Consider the following 19148-nt stretch of genomic DNA (forward strand, 5'->3'; position numbering starts at 1 on the left):
CCTGAAAAGGAAGCAATTCTTTATTACAGGATGGATGGATAGGTAGAAAGAGACAGCTATAGAGCTTAATGACAAAAATTTTCATGTTCTGACTCTTTTATTTGCTAAGCATGTGGTCTTGGTATATTAATTACTTCCTTTACCAAATCCTCAGTTTCCTGTTCTGCTGATTGAAAACAATGGGACCTGCTTTGTAGAGCTATTACAAGGCTGAAAATAGGTATATTCGATACTTATAGCTACTTATAGCACCTGCCATTTATTAGAGTGGTGAATAAATGTTACCAAACATTCATTTATGTTCATGGGGATAACTTTCTTTGGTTTGAGAATTTAATATATTCATCTAATAGATTTTGTTAAAATTGCCCCCTTTCATTCCTGTCCAGCTACTCCCTATGTCCCCACCTCTATTTCTTACCAGTTCCATATACTCTCTTAAAAATCCCATTAAATCCGCTATATGTGCATGGGTGAAGGACAGTCTGCTGAAGAATGGGTATCCCAGAAAACTGACTCTCCCTCCCACAGCAGCCATCACTTGCCAATAACTCCTCAACTAGCGGTGGGATTTCATGAGACCCTCCCCGACATATGCTGGCATTTTAGCTGACTTGATTTTGTGTAGGTCTTCATGTAGTCACAGTTGCCATGATTTCATGTGTGCAGTGACACTGTCATGTCATGTCAAACATAATTTCACTTCAGATGACTACCTCTGGCTCTTACATTCTTTCTAACACTCTCTTCCATGGTGATCCTTGAGCCTTGGGAACAGGGTGTTCTGTAGTTATCCCTTTAGAGCTGAGTACTCCATAGTCTTATGTTCTTTATATATTGACCCATTATGAGTCTGTATTAATCACTGTCTACTGCAGCAAGAAGCTTCTCTGAAGAAAGTTGAGAGATAGACTAATCTAGGAGGTAGTTTATTACTGTATTCATTTAGCAGAATAATAATAGTTTTAGGTTCTCTCCTAGGGAATATGACCTAGCTCGCCATGGATTTTTGGCCCAGTTTACTGTACTGTGCATGAGTTCTGTCTTTTGGAGTAACCTTTAAATCCAACCAGAAAGTGGATGGTTACTCCTATAACATTCTTGCCTCTATTACACCAGTGTATAGTGGTATATTATTTGTGTTTTAATAAAGCTTGCCTGAAGATCAGAGAGCAAAGCAGCTATACTAGTCAGCCATATAGGCCAAGGAGTGATGGCACACACCTTTAATCCCAGAAGACAGAGGCAGGCGGATCTCTGTGAGTTCAAGACCACCCTGGGCTACACAATATGGAATATATCTAAAAGAGAAACAGCTCACACAAAGTTTATCCCAGCACTTGGGATCACATGCCTTTAATCCCAACACTAGGGAGGTGGAGATAGGAGTGATATGGCTTGGCAGAGAGAGGAATATAAAGGGGAAGAGACAGGAACTCAGGGCAGTGTGGAGTCTGAGGTTGGTGGAGAGCATTGTGGGATCTCCCCTTTGTTTGTCTGAGCTTTGGTAGAAGTAAGATTTCTCTATTGCCTTGGCTGCTTTGCTTTTCTGATCTTCAATTTGAACCCCAATATTTGTCTCTGGGTTTTTATCACTCATGTTACACCAGTGGGCATATCTTGCCAGCCTAGTCATTGCTGTGAGAATTTAGATTCTCTTTAGAACTAGCAAGTCTGTGTTGCAATTATGCTCAGAGAGATTTCTGCAGTTTAACATTGACCTAAGATTGTGAAATTAGAGCCCTAAATTACATTGGAAAATTATGGCTAAAAGTAGTTTTCTATTGTTTTTTGCTAAAACTTCAAAGGGAGTTTAGTCTAAAATCACTCCACCTTCATGGGTGAAATGGCTGAACTCTGAGGCAGTAGCATTTACCGGAGTCCTCTAGGGTAGGTAATCTTGTTGTCTAAGCAGAAATGGTCTATGGCTGAAAGAGTATGGATGCCCTTTAAACATTCTACTGAACAATACTTGTAATTCATATTAGTCACCTTTGTGAACTTCACCTTTGGGGATTTTATTGACAGTATTACTTTTTAACTAGTATTTTGATGTCTCTTTCATTACAAACAACACATTTTCCCTAGAGATAATGATTTGCAGCACCAAATATTTGCATTTTATTTGAAATAAAATCAAGGAGTTGAATGTTTTAAATACAAGCAAATCTAATTCTCCTGTGTCTAGAGAAACTGAATAATGAGCCGTATGTTTGTAGATTATGTAGACAGATGTGGAAGAATTCTCTTTCTCCTCGTGTTCTTTTTTGGGTTTTCTTTTTGGAGACAGGATCTCATGTAGCTCAGTCTGACTTCAAACTCACTTTGTAGCCAGTGCTTGTTTTAAACGCCTGGTCTTCTTGCATCTACCTCCAGAGTGCTGGGATGATTGACGTGTAGCACCACACCTGGTTACTCACAGATTTTTTTTCTTAAAAATACTGGCAGAGTTCAAAATTGACTTCAAGCAACAAATATCTCTGCCTAACCAACAAACACAATAGAGCTAGACTTGAAGTAGGCAGGCGTCTTAGGATGTGCTTGAAGGTAGAGCCTCTCCTGGTCCTGGCTTCTGTTTGGATGGCTGAGTCTCCACAGAATGTCCACTCCCACTTCTCAGTGCCCTCAGTCTTTGCTATTTTCTTTTAAGTGACATACTTTTCAGGTCTTTATTTATAACACCATGTTGATTGCCGTGGTTGATTGGGGGTCACCTCAGAAGTGATGATTCTCTGTGTCTGGGTCCTGCAGTGAGATGGCCCTTAGCCACTGATAAGAGGCACTAGTTTGCCATTTCAGTTCTGGAGTGGGCCTTTTGTCCTGATGGTGATGTGTGGGTTCTGTTCTCTTCCAGTTCTTTCCTAGCCCTCTTTACCTGCAAAACCACATTTGTCTCTGGCTTCAGTTGTTCAAATGGTTGTAAATGTCCTTCCTGTCTTTATCTTCCTGAGTCATTTTCAATGAAAGAATCTTTTTGTGCTGGAATCTGATTATCTGATTGTCCTGTTGAATATTATCTGTGGTTCACTACTGTCTATGTCTGTTAACTCTGAGCTCTACTTTCCACCTGGACCATATTGAGGTAACTCCACCCACATCCCTGATGCACTGGAAGTGTTTGTGACCCAAAATGGAGCTGCTTCTAGGATATGATAATTTAATGTTTTGATGTCTTTGTGAAGGCCACTTTCTTTGTTTGCCTTATCCTGCATGTACTGTGGCTTTCCTTCTTATACTTGAGGTTGCTTTGAATCACCCAGAGGGTTGAATAGTCCTGAGTCCTACTCACCGGCTGTCTGGTTCATTAGGAGATTGGGGTTAGACCTTAGGACTTGCATTTCTCACACGTCTCCTACTCATGTTGATATGTGTGGGGATCAGTAGGAAAGAGCAGGGTACCTCATGCTATCAAAACACTTCCCTTCCTGTTTTGAGGTTGCCTGTCTAACTTTCTTCCTTACTGGGCATTACACTTTCTGAGGAAAAGAATATGTTTCTCTATCAATATGTTTCCTGCAACTAAGGTCTGGGTTTGTTGGTATTCAAAAAGTGTCTGTTGAATGGGTGAGTGAACATGTCACTGTTTATACAATGAAGTTTGACTTATTTTTCTTCTTCTAATGGGTCAGTTTTGGGGAATATTTCACCTTCCTGAAGTGTGGGAAGTCATTTCTCCCTCTGTGTGCCATTATCAATCTGTTCTTGAAGTAACTCAGTAGATACGGAGCACAAAACTCCCACAAAGATTAGACCATAAGTCACATACAGAAAGACAGACAGAGCTCATAATTGATAGCGCTCAAACTTTAAAAAAATCAAACTTTTTATTTTAAATTCTTCTTTATTTTTGAGGATTTCGTATGTGTATACAACAAAATGATCACAACTACATCCCATTTCCTCCTACAGTTCCCTCACACTTCCTAAAACCCAGTTCATTTTTAATGTATTTTTATTTATTTTTTGAGAATTTCATGAGTACTGTATTTCTGTCATTCCCTCCTCCCAAAACTCTTCCCATGTCCCCCCACTCTTTCAAATTCAGCCTCGTTTTCTTTAATTACTATTGTTAATGTGTATATATATAATCCTTTAATTATATAAATATAACCTGCTTAATTCATTTAGTGTTGCTCTAATATGCATGTTTTATAGATGACCATTTGGAGTTTGATAGCCAGTTAGGGAGCTTATCCTTGGGGAACACTATTCTACATCTCTCAGCACTCATTAATTATCTGTAGCGCTTTATCTAGGGGTGAAGGCTTGTGAGGTCTCCCTAGTTCACACTGGCATGCCAAATGGTGTTGTTGCTGTTCAGCTTGTTTGTACTACTGTATTGTTGAGATTGCCTGGGTGCAGATTCACTGTCAGCGTATGCTCTAGTGCTAGGCTTTTAAAATCTTTCTGCTTCCTAATCCTTGCTGTTTCCTGAGCCTTGGTTGTAGAGTTGTGTTGTAAATTTATCAGCTGGGTTTGGACATCTCATAGGCAGTTAATTGTCTGCTGCATTCTGACTCGTTGTGGCTTTCTGCAATGGTATCTATCTGCTTCAAAGAGAAGATTCTTTGATGAGGGGTGAGAGCTACACTTCCCTCTGGGTATAAGGAGAAGTATTTACTATGCAGTTAGGAATTGCACTTGTTTAGGAAAGTGGCAGTAGTAGGTTTTCCTCCAGGTGTCATTGCCTCACCAGCCATGCCTAGTTGACTAGGTTTGCAGTACCAGGCATTAATTCCCTCCTATTGAGTGGGTCTTCAGTTCAATTAGGCAGCTATTGGTATCCCCAAGTTATGAGCACCACTATTACATCTTTCAGGACATCTTGCCATTCTGGTCATTGTCATGGTTCATAGGCATCACAGCTGGTTAGAATGCTTTTTTCCTTCAGCAATTTGCATATATTCTTTTGGTACTATGAGAGATAGCCCTCAGGGAGTAGGCTTCTAAATAAGTTACAGCTTTATTTCTCCAAGCCCTATGTCTCAAATGTGTGGTCTCTTCAACAGTGGGGTCTTACATTCAAATTCTGGGAGGCAACCAAGGGCAATGGCAATAGCCCATTTTTTTATTAATTTATTTATTTATTAAGGATTTCTGCCTCCTCCCCGTCACCGCCTCCCATTTCCCTCCCCCTCCCCCGATCCAGTCCCTCTCCCTCATCAGCTCAAAGAGCAATCAGGGTTCCCTGACCTGTGGGAAGTCCAAGGACCGCTCACCTCCATCCATGTTTAGTAAGGTGAGCATCCAAACTGCCCAGGCTCCCCCAAAGTCAGTACGTGCAGTAGGATCAAAAACCCATTGCCATTGTTCTTGAGTTCTCAGCAGTCCTCATTGTCCGCTATGTTCAGCAAGTCCGGTTTTATCCCAGGCTTTTTCAGACCCAGGCCAGCTGGCCTTGGTGAATTCCGGAGAGAATATCCCCATTGTCTCAGTGTGTGGGTGTACCCCTCGCGGTCCTGAGTTCCTTGCTCGTGCTCCCTCTCCTTCTGCTCCTGTTTTGGACCTTGAGATTTCTGTCTGGTGCTCCAATGTGGGACTCTGTCTCTGTCTCCTTTCATCGCCTGATGAAGGTTAATATTCAGGAGGATGCCTATATGTTTGTCTTTGGATTCACCTTCTTATTTAGCTTCTCTAGGATCGCGAATTATAAGCTCAATGTCCTTTATTTATGGCTAGAAACCAAATATGAGTGAGTACATCCCATGTTCCTCTTTTTGGGTCTGGCTTACTTCACTCAGGATAGTGTTTTCTATTTCCATCCATTTGTACGCAAAATTCAAGAAGTCCTTGTTTTTTACTGAATAGTCCATTTTGTTTTGGAGGTGTTCCTAAACTTCCCTGACCATCAATTTCCATGCCTGATATGGCTATTTGGAAGAATATTATCACTCCAAGTGGTATGACTTCATTGAAAATATACACAGATACACAGACACACACACTTTGTATATGTGTACAGGTTTTTTTTAAAGTCTTCTTTCATAAATACATCCTGACCTTAGTTTCTCCTCCCTCCACTCTTCTCAATCTCCCCCTCCCTCAGATCCATTCCTCCTCTTTTTTCTTTCATAAAAGAGCAGGCCTCCCAGGGATATCAACCAAATATTGCATAACAAGATACAACGAGGTACACACCTTCATATCGGAGCTGGGAGAGGCAAGCCAGTAGGAGGAAAAGTTTTTTCTCATTAAAAATTGTTTAGAGGGATTAGAGAGAGAGAGCTCAGGAGTTAAGAGCACTGGCTGCTCTTTCAGAGGACCCAAGTTTGATTTCTAGCATGGTTGTGCATAACTATCTGTAATTCCAGTCTCAGGGTATCCAGTACCTTCTTTTGGCCTCCGAGGACACTGCACCCATGTGCAGAGACATACATGCAGGCAAAGCACCCACACACATAAATGGAAAATAAATGAAAGAGAGAATAATATAGAGCCGTGAGTGTTTCCATATCTGTTTCAGTATAAGATACAGTCAGGGGCTAAATTAAGCTTGTTAATGAAAGTAGACTTGACATACTCTTGTGCATCTCTGATATACCTGCTAGGTATTGTACATGGGATAAAGCATGATTTGGCAGAGTTCTAGCTCTTGAAATCTTGCAACAATACTTAAAATTATTTGAAATGCTCAAATTATGTAGTATTCATCATGGTTATCATCAAATAGTATTTCTTTAAAAAATCTTCAAATAACTTATTTTGTTAAATAAATTGGTAAACAAGGGACACAGGTTAGCAGGTTTAATGTAGGTGACTAAAGCACCATAGTGTTCAGATGCCTTCCCTTTGTTGTAAGACCTTTGGGGTCCTAGGAACTAAGAATGTTCCTTGGCACTTTATGCTTTCTTAGAAGTGAGTGGTTTATGTTCTCATGGGAATTTAAAAGAGACAGACAGAGAGAGAGAGAGAGAGAGAGAGAGAGAGAGAGAGAGAGAGAGAGAGAGAGAGGGAGGGAGGGAGGGAGGGAGGGAGGGAGGGAGGGAGGGAGGGAGGGAGAGAGAGAGAGAGAGAGAGAGAGAGAGAGAGAGAGAGAGAGAGAGAGAGAGAGAGAGAGAGAGATCAGGAGTAGAGTAGCCTGGTGGTTTTTTCTTTAAAATTTGTTTAAGTGTGTGTGTGAGTGTATGTGTGTGCGTCCATGTCATAATGTATATGTAGAGGTCAGAGGATAACTTGGAAAAGCTAGTTTGGTTTCTTTCTTTTACCAGATTGGTCTTGAGGATCTCACTGTGGTTGTCAGGCATGGCAGCATGCACCTTTACCATATCAAGCCATATTGACAATCCTGAAGTTCCTTTAATAGTTTTTTCTTTTAAAACATTTTTAAATATGTGTGTATTTGTGAGGGCATTTGTGCGGAGGTCAGAGGACAACCTCTGGGCATCAGTTCTGTTCTTCTACCATGTGTGTGGGCTTTGGGGATCAAACTGAGGTTGTCAGTCTTATGTGCTGTCAGCTCTTTCTTGATGAGCATCTTGCCAGTCCCTGTAGGGACTGAGTTTCCTCCCTCCCTCCCTCCCTCCCTCCCTCCCTCCCTCTGTCTCTCTCGCTGTATATTTTTAAAGAGAATATGAGTTTATTCTGTAGCCATTTTGAGTCGTCATGGCCTGGGAACATGGAACACAGATTTATGTTACCTCAAATTCCATGTTGTAACATTGAAACAATTTCATGATGTTTTTATAGTTTTATGGAACAAAGAAAGCTATAAATCAAGGCAAGTTTAAATTACATTAGTGGGTACACCTGAGAGGGAGGTACAGCAAGATGGAAGAACCTTTTTTATTGGCTCAGGATGACATCTGTTGACAGTCTTAGCTTTTGAATTGGTAGAAACTAGTAGTCTGCTAAGTTAATAGTTTCTAAAAGGGTTTTAACTATTAGTCCCAAGATCTTAGTTCTGACAAAAAGGTAGTGAGCAAGGATTGGCTATTCTGGAGGGCTAGAACTTAGCCCAAGATTTGGTAACTAGCCTCTGGACCTGCAACATCCCAGTCTCTCCACAGTCCTGTAGTTCTATTCAGTTAGCTTTTACAGACTCAGCTTCTCTTCTTTGTCTTCATACTCCTTCTTCCATTATGGGTCTTTTAGATCTCCCTTTGTCCCACTGCTCACTTGTCTTTTAGCTCCTAACAACCTTATAACTCTTTTACCTTTTACTCTTAGTTTTTGAGATACATTATTACCATGTAGAACTTGAATTGTCTTTACAGCCAAGCTTGGCCTTGAACTCATAATCCCCTGCCTCAGCCTCCTGGTTACAGGGATTATAGTCATGCACCACACTCCTGTGATGGAGGAAGGTCATTGGTTAAGTAATAAAGAAACTGCTTGGCCTCATAGGTTAAAACATAGGTGGGAGGAGTAAACAGAACAGAATGCTGGGAGGAAGAGGAAGTGAGCTCAGAGGCCATGCTCCCCTCTCCCAGGCAGACGCGATCGATGAAGCTCCAACCCAGGATGGACGTAGGCTAGAATCTTCCCAGTAAGCGCACCTAGGGGTACTACAACATTATTAGAAATGAGATAGTCCAGGTGCGAGAGTTAGCCGAGAAAAGGCTAGACATAATGGGCCAAGCAGTGTTTAAAAGAATACAGTGTCCGTGTAATTATTTCGGGGCATAAGCTAGCAGGTGACCGGGGTGCTGGGGACTCAGCCCCGCCACTCCTATTACAACACTCCTGTCTTTGTATCACTTCTGTTCCAATCTCAAGGATCTTCTGGCTTTTTCATACCTTTAAATTGCACCTGGCCCTTGCTCGGAATCATGGCCTGGCTGTATATATGTTCAGGTTTAATTTCTCTGCTTGTTGGTCTGTATATTTATTATTTATATCTTTAAGAATGAACATCTCACAGAAGTTCTTCTTTCAAGAAAAGAACTCTTTATGCCAAAGTGTCTCAGATGTTAGTGTGTTGTATGCACATGCGCTTTTATTCCAAATTAGTCAGATGATACCAGATATGGGTCAGGTCATTCATCCACATGTGCCTGCTGACCTTAGCTTTGTAATAGACTTGTTGGGACAGGAATGACCTATGTTAGGGTGTAAGCATGGCTGTGGGCATGGTAGGGATATGAAGATGGCCCTTTGGAGCAGAAGGATGTGGGAAAGGGGCGTTTGATCAGCCTATCACCAGAGGAAGAGTTTCTTGGGAAGAAGAGCTAAGTTTGGTCAGTCAGACATGTCTCGCACATGGGCAGTTGGAAACCTACCAAGTGAGCAAAGAGTAGCATGGATTATAGAGTCTTGCGGGCCAGTTAGAGGAGGTGGACTATTATGAGAACAGCAGATAATCTCATAGGCTTGTGTTTTGGTCCTGGAGATCGATCCCAGGGCCATACACATGCTGGATAAGTACTTTACCTCACCAGGAAGATTACCGTCAAGCTGACTGTAGAGTTTTAAGCAGAGGAATCAAACACCTTCTCCTGTTTATTCCAGATTCTTTCTGTCAGATAGCTTGATTCCTATTTTCAAACTTCTAACACTACCCAGGCATGAAGTGATACAGATAGGGAAGAAAGGATCTGTTTATGAGGCTGGAGAAAGAGCCACCATGGCTAACATTAACAGCAACTAGCTAGCATGCCTTCATTCTCAGGAGAGAAGGAACACACTCCAGGGGAGCAGGAACTTCCATTTGGTACTAAGTGATGCAGCAGCTCAACAATTAGCACAGAGATGTCTGTGCGCTGATAACCTCTCTTCCTTCTGCCTAGTTTACTTTTGCCTTCCTTGTGGCCACCTCTTGGTTCAGTGGACATGGCCTTTGGTAAAAATATGTGTTCTTGGTGTAGATGGGAAGGATGGAGAAAAGCCCTAGATGTTTCTTTCTCCACTTCCATTTGGCTTCCATCCCCAGAGCCTAGTATAGCTGTTGTTTTCTCCTCTATTGGGTCTCTGAACTTCTGAGCTCTTAAATCTTCAAATTTGGCATGCCTGCCCTCTAGTGGCAGGTTTGATGCACCCTCTTGTTACCCTGCTGATGGCAATACCATGGTAGTTCCCACAACTCAGCTTTGTATTTAGTAAGTATTCCCAACTCACACATGTGAAGGACAGATTCAGTGATGCTGACTTGCCACTTATGTAGGACCCAGAGACATGGGTTTCACTTGAAAAATTTGACACCTGGATTTATATAATGCAAATACAGCAGGAATAAAGAGAACATTAACTCACTTATTATAGCTCATGCTTATAACCCCAGCACCCAGAAGTATGAGGCAGAATTACAAAAAATCCAGTACCAATTTTGGCTACAAATTAATAAGTTCTAGGTAATCATGAGGTACAATGTGAGATCTAGTCTCCAAAAAAGGAAGAAAAGAAAAAACCAAAAAGATTATGTGGTTATAGCTGTGTCCATATTCTGTGCAGAGCAGTAGAGAATCTGAGGCCAGTGAGCTGCTCAGCAGATAAAGCACTTGCTATGCAAGCACGAGGAGCAGAGTTCGGATCCCCAGAACCCATGTAATGTCTGGTGGGCATGGTAGCCTGCCTGCAGTTCTAGTTCTTGGAATGTGGAGACCGGAATCAAGCTGCTAGCTAGACTAGCTTTAACAGAGAACTGAAGGTTCAGCTGAGAGACCTTGTCTCAGTACATGAGGTGATGACCAGTTGAGGAAGACTCCTGATATCAGCTTTGGGCTACCATACATACTTGTGAAAAACTTACTATTTTGTTATCCACTTAGATAATCTAAAATCAAAATGTGATGAATAGCCGAAGATAAGAAAGGCTGTCTTTTAAAACTCATCTTTTAAGATGTTGGAAAACTTCCATCAGTCTTTAACTATTTACTGTTTCAAGTTCAGTAATGTTAATTTTGAAGGTACAAGAAAGCATAAAGCTTGATATCTACTTTTTATCATAGTTTATATTGTGGTTTAGTTCTTATTATGAGGCAGTTATATGTATTCCCTTGAGGGAAATTGAAGAGAAATACAAAATAACTTCCATTGCTATTTGAGTCTCATCTCATGAAAGGAAGGTTCTGTGAACACTGTTTTTAAAGTCCTTTTCAGTGGAGAGAGAACTGCAGGATAACAGCACTAGTTACCCAGATGAGCCCTGGAGGATAACGGAAGAACAGCGGGAGTACTATGTCAATCAGTTCCGGTCCCTCCAGCCAGACCCGAGTTCTTTCATTTCAGGTGAGAGAACATGGTGTCCTGGAACATGATTTCCATGTGAATAATGGAGAACATCTTGAGAAACAGTTGATACAAAATGAGTATAGCAACCTTTTCTGATTCTGATTTGTATTCCTCTAAGGTAGAATTCCTTATCAAATGTAAGTCATGCAGAAAAAAAATGGTAACGAGCCTGGGAGAATAATACTGCTGTTGCAGAAGGGTTAGGTGGGAATTTGGGGGAACTTGGTTCAGACCCTGCACCTTCTCAGTGAAAGCACTTGAAATAGTAGATGATAATGCCAAGGGACACCTTAAATTGCTTACTGATTGTATTAGAGTCAGGGCAAAGACAAATACATTATTCCAACTCAGGTCTCCTAATGTTTTATGCTCCCTAGAAGAGTAGGTTCATGCTCATTTCCTTGGTTCAAGTCTTTCTTCCCTGGTTTTTGAAATTAGGATATGAGAGAAAAACTGGCCAGCATTTTCTCGATGGCAGTTCTTCTGTATTATTTTTAGATATCTGCATTCCTGTTGTGCCCTCATGTAAATTCAAGCTGAGAGGAATGGATTTAATTCCCATGTGCCTACATTTTACGAGGCTAATGACTAAACAAACAGTGAAATAGTAGAGTCTGGAAGAAAAATGTATAAAACTTTCATCTTACACTTCAATTTTAAAGAATAGCAGTGTGGTTTTGATCATTCTAAACTAACAGTGAAGCATGGATTAAGACTAATTTTCTATGAAATAAGGTATATAATTGATATATTTTTGTATATGTAAAGACAACCATCATTTTGATAATTGTGGGGTGATGGCATTATGGAAGGTAGGATAGTATAGAAATAACAAATGAATTTTACTATTATTATTTAGAAAAGACAAACAGAAATCCAGATCACACATATTGACAATGGGATAATCTTAGCTCTTGCTCAACTAAGTCTTTTCACAACATATGCAGATATTTAGCCAAATATGAATAAGTAGTTGTTAGAAGTATTTTTTATTTTCTTTCAGCCTTTTTATTTTTGAAACATTTCATGTGTAGATACAACTTGACATGCCACTATAACAAATCCCCATGGACAAGTGTCAGCAATTTTATCTTTATCTTTATTCCCTCTCAGCCCATGCCAGATTATTTGTTTTGAAAAATATTATGGGATATATCTTTGGGTCTCTTAAAAAACATAACCAGAACTCACTGGTACATGTGAGAAAAAATTACTGATTCTTTAATAAATCAAGTCTTCATTGTTCAAATCTTTCTGATTGTTTTGTTAGTTCCTTTAAAATGTTTAATTTGATCATAATGAAGACATCCCTTAATGACAGTTAACTAACATCTTTTAAAATAAACATCTTAGTTGACATATAATTAATATTCCATAAAACTTACCATTTAAACCTTGCAGGTCAGTGGTTTTAGTTCAGTTTCAGACTAGATTCATAACTCAAATTTAGAACCTTTCCCTCACTCCTCTATAATCCACCCACTTAGTAGCCGTTATTCCCTATTCCTGTCTTCTCCACCTCCTGGTCCTAGGACGCTATTAATGTACTTTCTTTCTGTAGATTTATAATATAAATAGAGTCTCTTTTTCCGGTGGCTCGATGGTAGAGCTGGGGTGCAAGTACATGAGCACATCTCACTTGACACTCAGGCTTTCTCCTTAGCTGGTAGCATCTGGGACAATGCTGAACTTGATAGCTGTCAGTCAGCTTCCCAGTGCCGTCCACTTAACTTTTGCGAGACTCTATGGTCCAATAGTCTCCTATGTGAAAACCTGCACTAGCTAGTGGGTGGGGTCTACTGTGCTTTGAAGAGAGATGTTCCAGCAGCAAACAGACAGGTAGGAGAAGAGAGTGTCTTTATATCTCGGTCACTGTAGAAGAGTTTGTAAAGAGGATGAAATTCGGTCAAGTGGCCCAAGGTGGTTGGTTGCATTGGTAGCCAAGATCATGTGATAGCATTTGTGATACGGTGCTTTTGAGAAGAAGGCTCATTGAGTTATTGATACTTTGATTTTGATTCTTAATAATTTATCAGAAGAAAGTAAGTATTGCTTTAGGATCCATTATAATTATTTTTAAAATTTATTTTATTTTGTTTTGTTTTTGAGACAGTGTCCCACTGTATAACCCTTGCTGTTTTGGAACTTGCTCCATAGGCCAGGCTAGCCTCAAACTCACAGAGACCTTCCTGTCTCTGTATACCAAGTGCTGGGGTTAAATGTGTGCAGGCCGTGCCTGGCCTGTTTTTTGTTTGTTTGTTTGTTTTTTAGTGCTGGGGGCATAGATTCCAGGGCTTTGCATATGACAGTCAAGTACTCTGCCACCAACTACATTCCCACCTATTCCTATTGCTTTAAAGCCAATTAGAAAACATGTAATTATTGTGGGAGACTTTTGACTTAGTTAAGAACAACTTAGTGCTTTAATGCTCTCTTGTGTTAGAAATCAGGCCTTTGAATTGGGAAGGTGCTGAGGGCTGGAAGTATGAAAGAGCAGTGTGGCTGGGACAGTGGGATGACAGCTCTATTTTAACTGACAGAGGGAAATTTACAGTGAAAAGAGTCCTGGATGGATTCTTCAATGTGCCATCAAGGGATGTTAAAGTTCATCAAAAATATTTCTCAAAATATAAGCAAAGAGGTCAAGACCATGATGGGTTCACCCACTGAAACAGTTTACCTGAGCTAATGGGAGCTCAGCAACTCCAGCTGGACTGGGAAGGAACCATCATAGGACCAGACTAGTCCCTCTGAATGTGGGTGACAGTTGCATGGCTGGAGCAGACTGAGGGGCCACTGGTAGTAACACCAGGATTTGTCCCTGCTGCTTGTACTGGCTTTTTGGGAACCCATTCTCTTTGGATGTATACCTTGCTCAGTCTAGATATAGTAGGGAGGGCCTTGGACCTTCCCCAAAGCAATGTTCCTCTCTGAGGAGTGGAGAGGAGGGGAGGGAGTGGTAACTAGGATTGATATGTAAAATGAAAAAAAGCTTGTTTTCTTTTTAAAAAATAAAAAAATATTTCTCAAGCTGTTTCTCTTGTTTCTGGTGGAATTAGTGATGCCCTTTTCTTTTTGCTTATCATTTGCCATGCTCTGCATTGTCTTTCCACTCTTTAAGTATAAAACTGAACATATTTTTACTTAAGTAATTTTGAAGGTTTTTTTTTAAGAATTTTTAGTAAAAATGTGCAGTTTTGATAGAAACAAAGGAAAAATTTACATGGTTTGTACTTGTCATGAGCATTTTGTCATTGCTTCTTTTTATATATGCTACATTCCTCTTATTTGTCTTTTTATCATTTTGCAACAGTGCCCTCAGAGGTGCTAGGCAAGCCACATGCTGCTCTTATGAAAGGCCTGTGATTTGTTGTTGCTTGTAGAGTAAATGCATTTGTGGTTATTTGGTAGAGATTGCTGAATGGAAAAGTGGTGATTGGCTTGCACATAGCTGTTCAAGACAAAGAACTAATGGCTTATTTAAACAATGGCTTTTGACAGGGTCTGTGGCCAAGAACTTCTTCACCAAATCCAAGCTCTCCATCCCAGAACTCTCTTATATCTGGTGAGTATGATTACTGCCAAGTGGTATCATATGCTCATCTTTTAGTGCTTTTGAAAGTCTTAACGTTTTAAGATGTGATTTTTATTTGCTTTGAGACAGAGTTTCACTCTGTAGCCCAGGCTGACCTGTAACTCACTGTGTAGCCCAGACTGGCCTCAGACTTGTAGCAAGTGCCATGCTCTCAAGTAAGTTTGGTTTTTGAATTTTTTGTTGGTGTTAAGGTTTGAATCCAGGACATCACACATACCAGGCAAGTGCTCCACTGATGAACCACACTCCCAGCCCTGAAAAGTTTATTTTTGAATGATTTTTAAAAACAGATTGAGAGTGAACACAACTCAGGGTTTTGTTGCGATGAAGATTAAATAATTATATGAAAAAGACAATGAACAGTATCAGGTGTACACTATAAACTAAGGGTTAGCTACTTAGTTTAGAAGTAATTTCCTCAGGCTGGAGAGATGACTTTTCTTCTAGAAGAGCAGATTTTTGGTTCCCAGCACCCATATATCACTCCTGACTACTTGTAATTCCAGCTCCAGGGGATTCAATACTCTTCTGGTCTCTTAGGGCACTGTATTCATATGGCATACATACACGGACATACATATATGCAAAAGTAATTGCCTACTTATTACTCTTTGTCATCCTGACTTCAGCCTAGGCAGCTGTGCACATGTGAGATACTATGTCATATATTTTATATATATATATAAAATATATGACATAGTATCTCATATATATATAAGATATATCTATATATCTATATATATCTATATATATCTATATATATATATATTTTTTTTTTTACTTAGTGTGAGGCAAGAATCCAGAGGACTTTGAAAAGCCATTCTTCATAATATTTTATAAGGCAGAGTGAACAGAAGGTCCAAGAACATTTTGGAATGAAGTGAAATTTGTCTATTCTAGATGCCTGTGAACTTTGTAAATTTGGCAGGTGTTTCACAGCTGGGCCCCAATTCAGCATTTGCAGCTGCAGTGTCGGCTCTGCCTTGCTACTGAGGCCTGCCACAGTTGTAGCTCCAGGAGGGCGGTGCTGCAATGCTCCAGATGGTTCTCTTTGCATCTATGAAAGTGCTCAGCCCCATAAACTCCTGCCTTTGTGGATTATAAATATATATTAAAACATTGGAATATTTATGTAAAGCTTTTTCATGAGGCATTACAAAATCGTGATAGAATTTAGGATCGCACACCACATATTGTGCAATATTGTTGAAAAATTATTCCAGTCATATCGTGCATGCCAGTGTAGCTGGGATTTTGAGCTGGATTTAGGTTCTTCAGCCATATACATATAGTCTGGCTTTTTATAGTATAGTTTTTTTTTTTTTTGCAACAGGACTTATGTTAAGATTTTAAGGGTAGGGAAAAATGACCATTTTAAAAAAGAATATAGTCTGTTTTGGCAGAACTCCCAGCCTTGCCCGGTGAGGCTTCCTGTCTCTTTGTTGAGATAAATGCATGAAGGCTAAATGGCATACTCTCTATCCAGCATCCGAAGCAGTTCCCAGATGCCTCACCCTGGGGAGCAGCTCTCTCAGGGCTGATGCATTCTGAATTAGAGCAAGAGTCTCAGGGGGAACAGGAGGATGCGAATGATCCGAAGCAAAGTTACAGACCTTCCCTTAGAGATTTTTTTTTTTACTTTTCCAATAGCAACATCTTTTTAGTACAATCTCACACGAGTCTCTCTCTATACTTGTCCTAATACAAGTATGCTTGTGTCTGTACACCACAGAGATAATGGTGCTTAACAGATCTTAGTTCTTTTGTCAAGTAGGTTTCTTTTGTGTCTTTTAGCGAGAGACAGTGACTGAAGTGATGACAAGCCTTTTCCAAGAATCCCTTTCCTCATGGTTGTCTTTGCCAGTTTCAGCCTTTTCTAGTTGGTACTTTCATATCAAAACACAAGCAACCAGTGTTTCTTGAACCTGTTTGTATTTCTATACACACATCCTCTCTCTTGTTCTCTTGTTTTCTCTGTCCCCCTTGCTCTCGTTGTCTCTAGCTTTCTCTGTTCTTTCTCCCTTTCCATCTCTTCCCTCTTTCTTCTTCCCTTGCCTCATCCTGTCTCTTGTCTCTGTGTTTTCAGACAGGGTCCCATGTACTTCAGACTGACTTTGAAATTACTATGTAGTTAAGGCTAGTCTTGAACTGTTGATCCTCCTGCCATTGCCTCCCAAGTGCTGGACGTACAGGTATGAACCATCATGACCAGCTCTCTGAGAAGTTCTCATACAGAGACTAACTTGCTACCAAAATGCACACTATTTGAAAACATTAAGGTTTTTCCTTAAAACCTAAAAAAATAAACCCGGAGTGCCCATGTCCAGGCTCTGAATGAAAGCCGTAGTGGCTGAGTGTCTACTTCCTTGGCTCTTTTCCACATTAAGTCCAGCACTCTTCACGCTGCAAAGCCTGCACTTATCGGGCGACTGTCAGGTAACTGCAGAACCCCAGACATCACTTTTTTCTTTTTCTTTTCTCTCTAGAGTTCTCTCCTATGCCTTGTCTCAGTGTTGACCTATCGAAGAGCTTGAAGAATTTCCATTTTTATTTACAAAGTGCCACTGATGATACTGCCAAAGAGCAGTTTGTTTTCTTCCTCTGAGTGCCCCTTGGGATTTCACATTGGGTTGCCTAGGGAACTTTGAGGACACCACAGGCCATGGGCAGGAATCTGGGATCTGTGTGTGTCTGTTTGAGGCTGATGCTGCATGACAGGTACTCATGACATCTCTTATCTCTAGGGAACTCAGTGATGCTGACTGTGATGGAGCCCTGACCTTGCCTGAGTTTTGTGCTGCATTTCATCTCATTGTAGCACGAAAGAACGGCTACCCACTGCCAGAGGGCCTGCCTCCGACTTTGCAGCCAGAGTACTTGCAAGCAGGTAAGGTCTCATTATACACCATAAACCTTAGCTATTTTTCTTAGAGGCCTAATAACAAACTCTTTTTTTTTTTTGATTTTTCGAGACAGGGTTTCTCCGTAGCTTTTGGTTCCTGTCCTGGAACTAGCTCTTGTAGACCAGGCTGGCCTCGAACTCACAGAGATCCGCCTGCCTCTGCCTCCCGAGTGCTGGGATTAAAGGCGTGCGCCACCACCGCCCGGCACAAACTCTTATTTCTTAAGATGATACCTGGACATCAGGGAGTCCTTGCCTTCTGAAAATACTTTCTTTAACTTGAGTCAGACTTTCACATGTTAGAATATGAGTTATAGGGACAGTCTAGGGAAGTATGAGCCATCTGTTCTTCTGTTTCTGGTGCCCTCTGAGTGGTTTAGAACCAGTATCACTTCTCTTTTTTTATGACAGTCATGGACAGTAAATACTAAATCCCACTGTTGATAGAAAAATAGATCTTATACTGCTGACTACAAGCGTCTCATCTTGTAACATAGCCTAGTATCTCAAAGTGGTCTTGGGTAAGGTAATTTAAAAGTACAAGGTTGTCTTTTTAGTAAGGTGATAGGGATTTTATCACATGCCATTTTACTTATAATCATAGAACTATTTCCTTTGCCCAATTAGAGAACAAAATTGTAAGGTTATATTGCATTTTTTGGTATACTGTCTATGAGCCCCTTTTGACACTTTCCTGTCTGGGTAACTGGGTGGATTCCTGAAGAAAACTTTTGTTAAAATATTTTGAGTCTTTACTGTGTGAGAGGAACTGTATTTTCTCTGTGGTATGGGAAGAGAGGAGCAGCAGGTATGCTGAGAGGTACTGAGAAGGGGTTTGGAACACTTAAGAAGGAATAGAAACTTCAAGCCTCAGTGGTTGGAGTGTATAGAATAAAGAAGAGGCCAGGATGAGGCTGAGGAGAAAAGCAGGAAACATACCATGAGCAATAGCACGGACCTGTGTTAGGCAGGTAAGTGATAAAATTAGATTTCTTGTCTGCAATGATTCTATGGGTTACCTACCACAGACTAGAACAAGTCAAGAGCAGAGGAGGACTCAGACTGGGGAGGTGACAGTGGACACGGAGGGATAGAAGATAGGGTGGGGTTAGCTGCTAATTGTCTTTTGTTGTGTTTGAAAGTGTTAGCTTCCTACACAGGACTGCCTTCTATTCGCTCCCTATTTGCTCCCACATGGTAGTGGTACTCCAGCCAGCGCTTCAGTGTACAGAATGGTAGAAAGATGAGTAAGGACTAATATATGACACCAGTTGCCAGGTAGTGGCGCATGGCTTTAATCCCAGCACTCAGGAGACAGAAGTAGGCATATCTCTGTGAGTTCAAGGCCAGTCTGTTCTAAATAGTGCATTCAAGGTTAGCCAGAGCTACAAAATTAGACTGTAATAATCAAAATTACATTAAAAGTATAGAACTGAGCCATGCGGTGGTGGTGCATGCCTTTAATCCCAGTACTCAGAGGCAGAG

At 40.6% G+C, this 19148-nt stretch overlaps 1 protein-coding gene across 10 annotated transcripts in view; it reads left to right on the top strand.

Moving 5' to 3' along the window:
- Nucleotides 1-19148, top strand: part of LOC121444770 (ralBP1-associated Eps domain-containing protein 2) — a 282845-nt gene that overhangs the window by 136588 nt on the left and 127109 nt on the right. For all 10 annotated transcript variants that reach the window (XM_041646677.1, XM_041646682.1, XM_041646685.1 and 7 more), the window contains 3 exons: nucleotides 11025-11163; nucleotides 14668-14731; nucleotides 17506-17648. In XM_041646677.1, the coding sequence (XP_041502611.1) occupies nucleotides 11025-11163; nucleotides 14668-14731; nucleotides 17506-17648 (346 nt within the window). The remainder of the gene's footprint in view (nucleotides 1-11024; nucleotides 11164-14667; nucleotides 14732-17505; nucleotides 17649-19148) is intronic.

This window comes from Microtus oregoni, unplaced genomic scaffold (assembly GCF_018167655.1).
Source record: "Microtus oregoni isolate MIOR12 unplaced genomic scaffold, Mior012 000140F_ref0000409, whole genome shotgun sequence".
Classification (NCBI taxonomy): Eukaryota; Metazoa; Chordata; class Mammalia; order Rodentia; family Cricetidae; genus Microtus; species Microtus oregoni.